Raw genomic sequence first — 11,934 nt, 5'->3', positions numbered from 1 at the left:
AAACACTATGTACATGCTGTCACTAGATGGCACATCTGATAAAGAGCTCAGCTCAACGAAGACCCATTTTGGTCTCAATTTGATTTAATAACACTTATCCAAGAAACTTTCTATTACCTTGAGCAATTAAATGTTATATTCCTAATGCTTGATGTCATTTTTTTTGCCCTTTACAATAAAAGGGTGGCGACAATCACCACAAATCCATGAAGAGAGAATTATATAATGAAAATTTCCTACCTCTTAGGTTGAGGAGCTATTGCCATCTCACAAGATGTTTTCTTTCTACATGCATTCCTTTTTGATCTGCATTTTAGAAGGCTAATAGCTAGCTAATATTATTATCCCGGGTTCCACTTAAATTGCATCTGTTTATTAGTTTATCTACCTAGCTATCTACTTATTTATTTGTAAAATGGCATCCAATCGGAGTAACGTCTATCCAAACGTTTTATATATCTATATTTCCTGATTCTATCATATATATTTTATAAAATGAAATCAACCGAAAGAATCAGTTATTTCAACTTCATCTCTACTGTTTTAATGCACTATTGGACATTTTCCCATTCGTGGCTGAATATTCTTATAGTTGGAATCTCTCCCTTCTACTCATGCACCTTTTTTAATGCCATCGGGAAATTAAAAAACATGTCCGTTGAGTGTATTCCTTTTTAATGTCACCATCTGCTCGCCCACCTTCCTCCGTGGTAGCGTTTGCTCATGAGCAAGCGACGACATGTAACATGATATAAAAAGCTGGATGGTAGCCTGCAAACTCTTCCATGTGCCATTGCGGGAGTTTCAGACTCTCTTTTCCTCGATAGAGTAGCGAGCACTCTTAGATGTCGTAAGACCATTATGGGACTGCTTGTGGTTTTGTTTTTCTTTTTCTTGGTTTGCATTAAGAAAACATTTATGCCAGACTTGCGACACATCCGGTTTCGCTTGATTTGCTTGATGTTGCAACAAAGAACCTGCTATTCTTTTATCAAGTATGGTGACTATTTGGATGGATGGCGGTTACTGAAAATTTCTCCAGTATGGGTTAGCCTTGGTCATACGCGACAAGTGTTACGGGTCAGCTCGATTATATTGGAGGGTGACTCGGCCACAGTGATCTGTTGGATCCAAAAGAATCCGAGCAGTGGTGGGTGAGTCACCCCTACTTTGAGACATCTGGGCGATGGTGAGGGATGGAGATGGCCTTTCAAACCAAGCATATATTTAGAGAAGCCAACGGGTCCGCAGACTAAGTGGCTGCTTATGTGGCTAGCCACTCAGGGGCACCCTGTGAGCTGAGGAGGGGGAGTTGCCATGGGCGCTCCGTGATCTGTTATTTTCTGATTTCGTTGGATGTATTCGTACTCGTATTGCATGACATACCCGCTTTAGTAAAAAAAAAAAGTTTAGTCTTGATGAAGGAATGCAAATCGTCGGGCAATCAGTCCTATATATTCCCACCAAGATATCAGTTTTATCTGAAGAATAAAATTATCTACATATATGATACAATGGAACCACGTCATGAATTTGTGATTAAAGAAATTTGCTGGTGGTTAAAACGTGCAGATCTAACAATGTTGCTGCTAAATCTCGTCAAGAACATGATAAGCTATTAGGGTGATTATTATTAAGGCAAGAAAAGAAAGGAAAAAAAAAAGAGGATGCATACAATAAAGTCCAAAGGTCGGGGAAACTATTGAAAACATCATCTCATTATCACATTGTGCTTTAAACTCAAATAAATGCATTGATGAGAGCATTATTATTAAAAGCAAGACAACCAGATAAAGATATATATCAACTCAAATTAAATATATTAAAAGGCGATACCAAACCAGTCATGCACCAGTCATATGGACGACAAGACTTTCGGAAGCTACACTTTAAACTGCTAGCTTTTGTTTAACAGCCAACATTAGATAGATACATGCAACCAACCCTACTAAATGTGGTGGTTCGCACTTTGATGCGAAAGAGATAGCATAACTACTACTTAGATGGCATAAAGTATCAACATTCACTGCCAGTACCATCAGCACCAAACTTGTCTTCAATAGCTATTTATGGGTAACTACTAAGCTTCATATTAGCTTAATTTGGATGCAAATTAGCCATTTTAGGCCTCGAGGATTCGAACTCAACTCGACGTACATAAAAATTAACATAATAATAACAAAGGATGATTCAAACTCAAGGACTCGAGCATCTAAGGATGGAAACGGCGCACCAACTGGAAAACCCATGCACCCAACCCGTCACATCCATCAATTTTATAACAGCGGCCGACACCGTCTCTTTGTACCTCTCTTATTTTGCAATGGAAACCTTTGTTTCATATCATACCACATCGAATCATATACTCCATAGGAGAGACACCTCCAAAGAGAACAAAATTATAAAATAAAAAGGAATACGAACTTCACAGCCTACAACGGGGGTGCATGCGAATTGCATCTGATCAGTCACACTCATGGCCCTTGGCAGTGCTTCCGGCGGCTCGCCTTTGCCGGGATTATCCGAATTCTCTTAGCCACACGGACAAAATCCCTGACAAGATCGATCCAAGAACAGATTAACAGTAAAAACACAAATTTTTAAGTGCTTGCATGAGAGGGGGGAATAGAAAAGCTTGAAGTTAAAACATAGTTCACATACTTCCAATTGAGATCACCGGCAAGGAGAAGGTCGTCTTCCATGTCTTCGTAGGCTACCACGTAGCCTGGCACAGCGTTGGAGAGGTCGATCCCGTCGGTCCCATCCCCATGACCAAGGTCTTCTTTGTCGTCCACATCAACAAACATGCGTCGCAGGGCCATCGCCAAGCTCCTGTAGCTGCTGTGCTTGTTGAGATAGATGCGGTGGCAGATGGAGCGGCCCTCGCGGACGACGGTGACCGGAGGGACGACGGTGGATGCCACGTCGTCGCCGAGGGCCGACAGCCCTAGGAGCTTCCGGTGGTTGGGAACCGGAGGAGGCAGTGCACGCATGGCACTTGCACCGCCGGTGACCCGCGGGTACAAAGGAGAGGCGGTGCTCAAGTAGAGGCTGCCCTTGATCTCGTCCCACGGCCTTTTTGGTGCTTCTCGGTGAGAGTCAGGCCCGTTCGTGCTCTTCGTCATCCTCGTCGATCACCTCCTCTGCTTACCCAGCCTAAGAAATCCTCTTGGAATGAAGAGATGGTAATGCTAAGTAGGGTTTGGTAGCATCTCTCAACCGTCTGTTTGGCTTTCTTGTTTAATGTCTTCAGAAAGTTAGAGTTGTGTGACAAACTGGCCTTTCCAAAGGGGAGTAAAGAGCGTGACTTGAATGCCTTGTATCTCTTGTTGGTGAGAATTTGGTGGGAATGGAGAGAAGAGTGAGAGTAGAATAGGGTTTGTGTTCGCGTTGAGTTTTATAAGGAGAGAGGCAAAGGACAGAGGGGAGCAAAGTTGGGGTTGCTTGCAAGTGAGAAAGGGATGGTGAAGATGGATGTTAACTTTTTAGCAAAGAGTTTTGAGATTGTTTTTCTGGGGATTGGCGGAAACGCGTAAAAGAGACGCTGCTGGGGACTCCTTGTCATCCGTGAGGGGGAAGACCGCGCTGCGGTCGCCGGACGGCCCGGCCTTTGACTTCGGGTTGGCCCTTTGGGATGCCCACGGCTCTCTTGCAAGCACTAATCGGTGCATGGTTTGCACCATGGGTACCGTCCAATTATGGATGTTCACCATCAAAAACAGCATCATTTTTGATTACCGACCATCTTTTGACAGTGGCCATCAAGCATTATACAGCAGTGATCTACAGTGCAAACCACACACAGAGGATCATGGATCCCCTTTAATACCCCAAACAACAACCCCCCTCTCCAAATCTTTCCCTCCTTCCTCACGAAGGGTCATGCCACCCAATAATTTTAGCTGAGGATGGCAAATAGATCGAAAACATGTTAGGTCAAAAATTTGTCCATCCTAACCTGAGCTATTTATTAAACATGTCAAAAATGTAGACCCAGACCTGAACCATTTTATTAAACAGGCAAATCAATCCAACCCACAACTAGTTGAGTTAAGTTAAATGGGTTAAGCATTTCGCCATCTCTAATTCCATGTTATGTTTCTAATTCTAATTCTATATCATACATTAATAAATTTTATTTTCACTTCAAATGTGGATTCTACTCTCAATTATTGGACATAGGACATACAGTTATAATGCACGATGCTTGTTCTAGTTGCAATCTTTATTTCTAGTCTAGCATGCAGACCATTTTTAGTATGATGGTCCAATGATGAGGTAGCGAAAGGATTTTCTAGATTTTACTAGTATGTCTTGCTATCTTAAAATTACCCTGGTCTTTCTAGGCTATTTTGAATCCTGCCCTCTGTAAATGATTTTGACTATTTTTCACCTTGATGAAGAGCTTATAGGACTTAGGGATGGAAATAACGGAGCTAGATTTTTTTTTTTTTTTGTGTGTGTGTGTGTGTGTGTGATTAGGTGGGACTAATCTCTACTTCTATCCTATATCTACTTCCCTACTCTAGAGGGCTAATTTCAAGAGGAATTGAACCCTTGTCCTCTTGCCTAAGTGGCAAAAGGTGATACCCCAAACAACAACCCCCCTCTCCAAATCTTTCCCTCCTTCCTCACGGAGGGTCATACTATCCAATAATTCCAGCTAGGGATGGCAATTGGATTGAAAACATGTTCGGTCAAAAATTTGTCCATCCTAACCTAAGTTATTTATTAAACATGTCAAAATGTAGACCCAAATCTGAACCATTTTATTAAACAGAGAAACTAATCTAACCCACAACAGGTTGAATTAAATTAAATGAGTTAGACATTTTGCCATCCCTAATTCCAAGTTATGTTTCTAATTTTAATTCTACATCATACATTAATAAATTTTATTATCACTCCATATATAGATTCTACTCTCAATTATTGGACATAGGACATATAGTTATAATACATGATGCTTGTTCAAGTTGCAATCTTTATTTCTAGTCTAGCATGTGAACCATTTTTAGTATGATGGTCCAATGATGAGATGGCGAGGAGCATAGAAGGGTTTTGATTTGACTGGTAAATCTTGTTATCTTAAAATTATCTCAATCTTTCTAGGCTATTTTGAATTTTGCCTTCTGTAGATGATTTTGACTACTTTTCACCTTGATGCAGAGCTTATAGAACTGAAGGATGGAAATAATTGAGCTAGATTTTTCTTCTTTTTTTTTTTGTGTGTGTGTGTGTGTGTATGTATGATTAGGAAGGACTAATTTCTATCTTCTACCATATTTCTACTTTTCTACTCTAGAGGGCTAATTCCAAGAGGAATCGAAAAATTATCCTTTGCCTAAGTGGCAAGAGGTGATACCAGCCATGTAAGTAGTCAATGATAATAGCTTGGACGGACTAGTCCAATATGCATAATGTCTAAAAGATTTTCTTCGCTGCAAAGTGCTGGAAATTGAATCTAGAAAAAATACATGTTGTTCCTAGCACAAACAAGATACTCAAAAAAAAAAAAGGATCCAAGAAAGCTGAGTAAGTTTCCAATATATCCGGTCAAAGTTACGACACCAATCAAGTATAAGATGTAATAAAGAAAAATGTTTATAAATGGTTCAAGGATCCCAACATAACAAATCATCTCTCAAAATTTAAAAAAAAACAACTTTTAATTCAAGGGTTCTGATTTATATGATTAAAAAATACAAATTTTTTGACTCTTTCGACCCTTTGAAATAGAAAAATATAGGCACAATATTGGGAACCATATTGAGCTACTGTTTTTATCTAAAAAATCTATGTGTTATATGTATTTAATGAATCCACACTAGCTTGCTGCTAGCTAGCTTGGAATATAGGTCACATATTGGATCTATAACATGCGCAAGTAGCATGAATTAAATTATAAAATACAGCAAAGAACATAGTAAATGAAACAAATTTTCTCCTTCCAACGAGGATTTGGGTTCAAATTATCCAAAATCATAGGTTCGAGTTTTAAATGATGCGCAAGAATTTAAAACTAGATAGTACAGTATGGATAAAACTCTTTAATAAAAATGATAAAAAAAAAGGTGAGGAAAAAGTTCGACACTTGGTATATTGTAATAGTTATTTTTTCTTTTTAAAAAAAACTGGATGCCATCCTTTTTCTTTTCAACTACATGTAATTATAAAATTTGGGTTTTTGATGCCATCCTTTTCTTTTCTAATTTTCATAATGGCATAATGAATAAAAGATGATTTAAATATTTTTAGAAAATCTAACCTTCATAATTATTTTTAATTTGATTGACAGCTTGATGACAAATTGATGACGTTGTCGGCTAAAACCAGCTTGAAATCCAAGACAACCATTGCGGACAAAGAAATATATCTCTTTCAAGCTCAAACTCTCCGTTCAAAAAAAAAAAAACACCTGTGGTTGAAGCGATCGTATGTCCGTGACCATGCCTCCACGCCAGCTTGCCATCCTTCGCGTTGCGGTTGCACGTGGACGGTCGGCTTTTTCTACGTTAGAATCATCAAACCCGCAGAACATTCATCGCGCGTCCAACCGGGCTCCAGCTGGGAGAAATAAAACTAAAGGGCGAGGAGACCGACGAGACGGGAACCTCACGTGCGGCTCATGACACGTCACCCGTACGTAGTCCTGTTTCCTCCACTTCGGGATTCGAGAGTTGGATCCAATTTTCGCTGCCGACACTGATTTTAGTTTTAAAATTTAAAGGTCCCCTCATGCGCATATGCCTCAGTCTCAGTGATTTACAGAATCAAAAACAAATTATTAAAAATATTTCTCCTTTCCATATTTACAAAAATGATTTTTTTTCTCTCAAATCTAAGAAAATTGATGCCCAGAATGGTATAGATATAGAGAGAGATTAGAGAGAGATTGCTGGATCGAGGTTGGGCACAATCCAAACCTAACCTATATTTGAATCAGATCAGAAAAAGCTGTACCCTAATCTAATTCAAACGTCTTTAGATTTGGATCAAGTAGGATTTAGTCTTAATTTTATCAATTCAATAGAATTCTGGGCCAAATTAGATCAAATAAAACCAAATAGGAATCATAATAAACATGTATAACACATTTAAACCCGGGAACCTTCAAGTTTGTTTATTTTCTCACTCCATTCCACCATCCATAGCTCGTACTTTTAGATCTTTTTTGTTCTACCAAAGCTTAATCGGACCTGAGTATCGAAGGATCCCTAGCCAGATCAAGTCAAATAATTTTCGGTGTTTCTATTTTTTGTTCACACGTTTTCTCACTCCGAGCAGACCATCCAAGCAGATCAAACGCCATTCGCCATTCATCAGACTTTAGTGGCAGCAGGATCTATATCCAATACATGTCTAAAATGGATCATGTTTTTGAATCCAAACCTCATCCAAATAACTTTACTTCAAGATGGACCGGATTATTTTTCAATTGACTACGAAATACAGATATATATTTTTATTTGGCACATTGGGCTCTATGATGCCATATCAGCTTCTGAGTTGCTATAACAGCTCGTGTTCTGCCACATTGGGCTCTATGATATTACATCAGCTCTTGATTTACCACCACGTCAACTTCTGAGCTGCTATTCAGCTCTTGGTCTATCACGTCAGTTTCTGAGTTACTACTCAGCTCTCAATCTAGGATGTCAGTTTTTCAGTACATTCATGATCTAATTTACAAACTCAAGTTGGCACTTACAGTATCTTCTTAAGTTTGAAAGGGGATGTTAGCATAATTTTATGGATCATATAACAATTTGTATTAGCCCATATTATTTTTTTGTTAGTTGAATCCCATATTAGCTAGTATTATTTTTCTTTGTTAGCATAATCTTATATCAGTCAGTATTATCTTTATTTATTAGTATGATTTTTTTAGAGTGATTTTAGGGATCACGTAACAACTTGTATCAGTGAGCATTATTTTTCTTTATTAGCATGATCTTATATCAACCTATATTATTTTTTTATGAAATTTGTACACGAATATATATAATTTTTGAGATGTAACAGATATGATGAAACAGAAAAATAAAATTATTTTTTTTCTCTTCTGTAAATATTTTAATAAATAGGTTTATAATTATGGGAGAACGGTTCGGTTTGTGTACGGACAGAGTAGTTGGCGGCTGATTTGATGCATCTCACTAAAAGGATTCTTTATTGTGATAAACTCACAAAAAGATGTTGGAAAGCCCTCTCCTAGCAACCATTCAACCATAAAGTAACCAAATTCAGAATAAAAACTGCCTTAAATAAATTCAATGGTCTTAGAGTCATTTATTTATAGTAAAGAGGGTAGATAACTAAGGAGAAGAAGGTAGCTGAGTAAAGGCTGAGATTTTATCAGTTTGACGTAGATAGGTTCTCATAGGAGAGAGAAACATCATTTTACCAGACTGGTAAATCTTTTTGCATCTATCTGTTTTCCCCACAGTTAGATAGAGATGCCTAGCTTCTACGTGTAACATCTCTGCACCAAAGTCTAGTCTAATAGCTTATAAGCCTCATAAGCCACTCTAGTTGTGGAGTCAACAGCCAACCGAGCATCAGAAGTTTTAACTTCAGTGAGATCATGTGATAGCTTTTCAACTGTCTGTGGCAGAAGTTTTATTTCCAACTGTCTGTGGCAGAGGTTATGAAATAAAAGTGCAGTCATCACCTCATAGTAGAGCCAATTCTGATACTTCTTAAGTTGACCAAATATATTATTAAAAGAGATGTTCTGTTCTCTCTAATAAGATACAGGGAGGTGCCTCACTTCCTCCACAATTCATCAAAAAAAAAAAACAGAGAGATGTTCCACATTCTCTTTAAGAAATGGGATGATTCAGACAGCTTACCATCTTTAATTCTTATGGGAGGGTTCATCATTTGATGGTCATCAACTATTTTATTGCAAGTTGGCACTCAGGGCATCTAGTTGGCAGCTGCTTCCTCTCTTTTTAAAATCGGTCATGCCAAATGAATACCATATAGATTTATAGAGTAGTTCATTAACAATAATGTGATCAGTAAATCATATATTATGACAAAAATGTTATCGGCAGATCAGCTGGAGATCATTAACTTAATGAGACAAGCAACAACTTTGCTTTCGTTTGGAAGATTACATATATTAAACAAACACAACCGCATGAAGTCAGCTCTACTTCAATTCCATATCAACTATATTTCGAAGAACAGAAATGCTAAATCAGATGGGTATGATGTTATTTACCATTTTAGAAAATCAAAGTCATGACATCCAAGAACAGGGGCAGGCCCCAGTGGCTTGGCTTAAAATCTAAATGAAACAGTGGCAAGTTCTAGAGGAGTTAGATAAAAATAATAATAGTAATAAACACACTTAGGCATTACACACTTAGGCATTACCATATCCGTAATTTCCTTAGCTAAAAAGACAAAGGGCTTCAGGTGAAGTTCAATAAACACATAATTTAATCAAAATGAGTAGAGAAGTCAGCTTTTATCACATAAGATCTGATCATGTACAAGGGAACTAAGGGAAACTGTGTGGCATTTGATATTGGCTCGAACATTCAGCATTTGTTCATGTAGAGAAGTATTCATTGATCAGAAACCAACAAGCCTCATACAATTTCTTTGGAGTAATCATCATGTCTCATTGTTCCTCAATCATTTCGTATTCAAGGAAATCTTCACTGTAAAGAACTCTTCCATATCACTTTTCCCTGTTTCATTAAGTTCTCGATTTTTTAAGCCTTCTGCACTTTTTTCATCTCTTGACAGTGGCTGGCCTACGGGTTTTGTTGCACATGATGTGATCAAGTATAGCAATATGAGGAAATATAAAATGGAGAACTACCGTGTTTATGTTGATCATTGTAGTTTGTCAGTGATTTTGTTGATTTTTCAGCAATTATGACAAGTAACAGAAATCTTATGGCAAGAATAGAAATTCTATCAAACAGGTAACTAGATATTAGTTCTTACAATACTTTACCAGAGGTGTCAAACAGGCTCCAAAATCTTCTTCAAAATCCCCCTTTATCATATTCCAAGTATTCTATTGCTTGTGCAATTAACTATTGCCACAAGATTCCATTTATATCAGTCCAATGCAACTGATTACAATTATACTCTTTTTATTTAAAATACCAGTAAAATTAATTTAAAATGATTTATTAAAATATGACAATATTTCATTCAATAGCTCTTAGTATGCTTCTTTTCCTCTTATTTTCTAGAAACGCTGCCTTGTATGCTTCTGCACCTGAGTCTGTCCTCCATCTGACTATAAACCCTAAATCATAAAAACCACCAAAATAGCAGCACATAATATCTCTGTAAGGAAGGTGCAGCTCACCATGATTCTTCCTTGGAAGAGCTATTTAGCCACAAAAGCATTCTCTGAATATATTTTGATAGGTCATATTTTTTTCAATACCAAAGAAATGTAGTATAGCCTAGACCGATCTGCATGACCACCAAGAATTTTTAAATTGCACCCTCGGTACGTAAAAAGTTGGACCCAATATAGACAACATAATTTTTTCTTTTAGTTGGTTACTTGTTCTGTTTTCTGTGTATTAAGGACTTCATAGTCACGACATCTGGAAGTATATAGAAATTCCAGATTTCTGTTTTAAACATATGAATGTTAGGAGACATCGACATGAAAGAAGCAAAACTATTTCTTGATTGTTTAAGAAATAGGGAGTTGCATAAAATGCATTGGACCGTGGGGTATTCATCTGAGTTACCATATTACCAGAAATAACTAATATGACAAAAAATGTATCAACTTTCTGCCTTTTAATACCAATTTGATTTCATTTTGCTCATCCAAGCAGAACTCTTCGATAATAAATTGGACATTCTGCATGGCATGCAGAATCATGCAGAAATAATTAAAAAGCTTCATTAAGGCTAAGTAGGTCCAGCAAAATGAATCTTGATCTTTTAAATCATTCTTGCACATTCCCTTTCATAGTCTAAATAGAAAGTAGCATGAATCATGAAACAAATTATTCTTCATTGACTTCTGCTTACATCCCTGCATTTTTTGCCACAGCTACTCCTGATGGTGCATCTCCAAACAACATTTCTCCTACAATATACCATAGTAAGCAAATGAAAACATCTTGTTTCTGATCACCAACAGTTACACTTTTAGCTCTATTTTTGTTTCCATTTGGTATTAACCTGTTGATTCAAAGCATAATATAAATTATAATCAGAGGCGAAGCCATTGTTCTTCGGGGATAGACAATCTAACACTAGCATGCATCTTTGAATTCTATCCTGTTAGTAGCAACCACATTAAATCTGTTCTCAATTTGACCCAAATCAGAATGACTCCAATGACAAAGTTCCCTACGTACCTTGTAAAGCTTTTGCCCAAAGGATCCCATTGGGGATCCACTCATTTGAGGGTATCCAAACCAAAAAGCTGGTTTCAGGTACGTGATAAAAAGGATCAGTATTAATCAGAAGTGATATGTTCCAAATGGTGAACCTCTGCATGAGGAAAAGGATAAAGGCAGGCAGATTGCAACAGGCCTGATCAAGCCAGGCCCACACCCAATTCATAGCCTCCTGATTAGAGAAACCCAAAGCAAGCAAAGCAGATCCACAAACTGCCTAAATTGCCCAATTTTAGTAGTTAAACGAAAAACGCCAACCCCCATTTTCATCATTCGCATGCAAAATACCCTTAAAATAACGCATAATAAGCGAACGTAAGTTGAGTGTTAATACCTTAGCAAGTTTTTTCCACAAGGCTCTCTATCCAACAACATGTACACTAGCATACACCCCTGACAAAAACCAGAGGCCAACCAGGTGAGTTGATGATACCATGAGCCACCTGATTCCACATTGCCTGTACATTTACCATAGCTATCTATTTTTTTTCCATAAGAATATGTTGCGATGGGCAGGGAGGATAATGAAACA

General features: G+C 37.6%; 1 protein-coding gene across 1 annotated transcript; it reads right to left on the bottom strand.

The window, feature by feature from the left end:
• Nucleotides 1–1,795: 1,795 nt before the first annotated feature.
• LOC103722503 (auxin-responsive protein IAA33) lies at nucleotides 1,796–3,369 on the bottom strand. The gene is made up of 2 exons (XM_008813088.6): nucleotides 2,662–3,369; nucleotides 1,796–2,553 (listed from the first exon to the last, which is right to left on the bottom strand). Exons 1-2 carry the CDS (start codon nucleotides 3,123–3,125, stop codon nucleotides 2,475–2,477), a joined length of 543 nt encoding a protein of 180 aa, XP_008811310.1. The 5' UTR covers nucleotides 3,126–3,369; the 3' UTR covers nucleotides 1,796–2,474.
• Between the last annotated feature and the right edge of the window lie 8,565 nt (nucleotides 3,370–11,934).

The sequence above is a fragment of the Phoenix dactylifera genome, chromosome 2 (assembly GCF_051530095.1).
Source record: "Phoenix dactylifera cultivar Ajwa chromosome 2, Ajwa_hap1_PhDact_Kaust_v1.1, whole genome shotgun sequence".
NCBI classification, from domain to species: Eukaryota; Viridiplantae; Streptophyta; class Magnoliopsida; order Arecales; family Arecaceae; genus Phoenix; species Phoenix dactylifera.
Note: the sequence above shows the minus strand (reverse complement) of the source record. Positions and strands in the feature narration are given on the sequence as shown.

What these genes read in the sequence shown, in the direction of transcription:
- LOC103722503 (XM_008813088.6), bottom strand. Translation starts at nt 3,125, where the DNA reads ATGACGAAGAGCACGAACGGGCCTGACTCTCACCGAGAAGCACCAAAA. An exon ending in GCCGGTGATCTCAATTGGAA is followed by an intron (nt 2,554 to 2,661) that starts GTATGTGAACTA and finishes CGATCTTGTCAG; the next exon opens with GGATTTTGTCCGTGTGGCTA.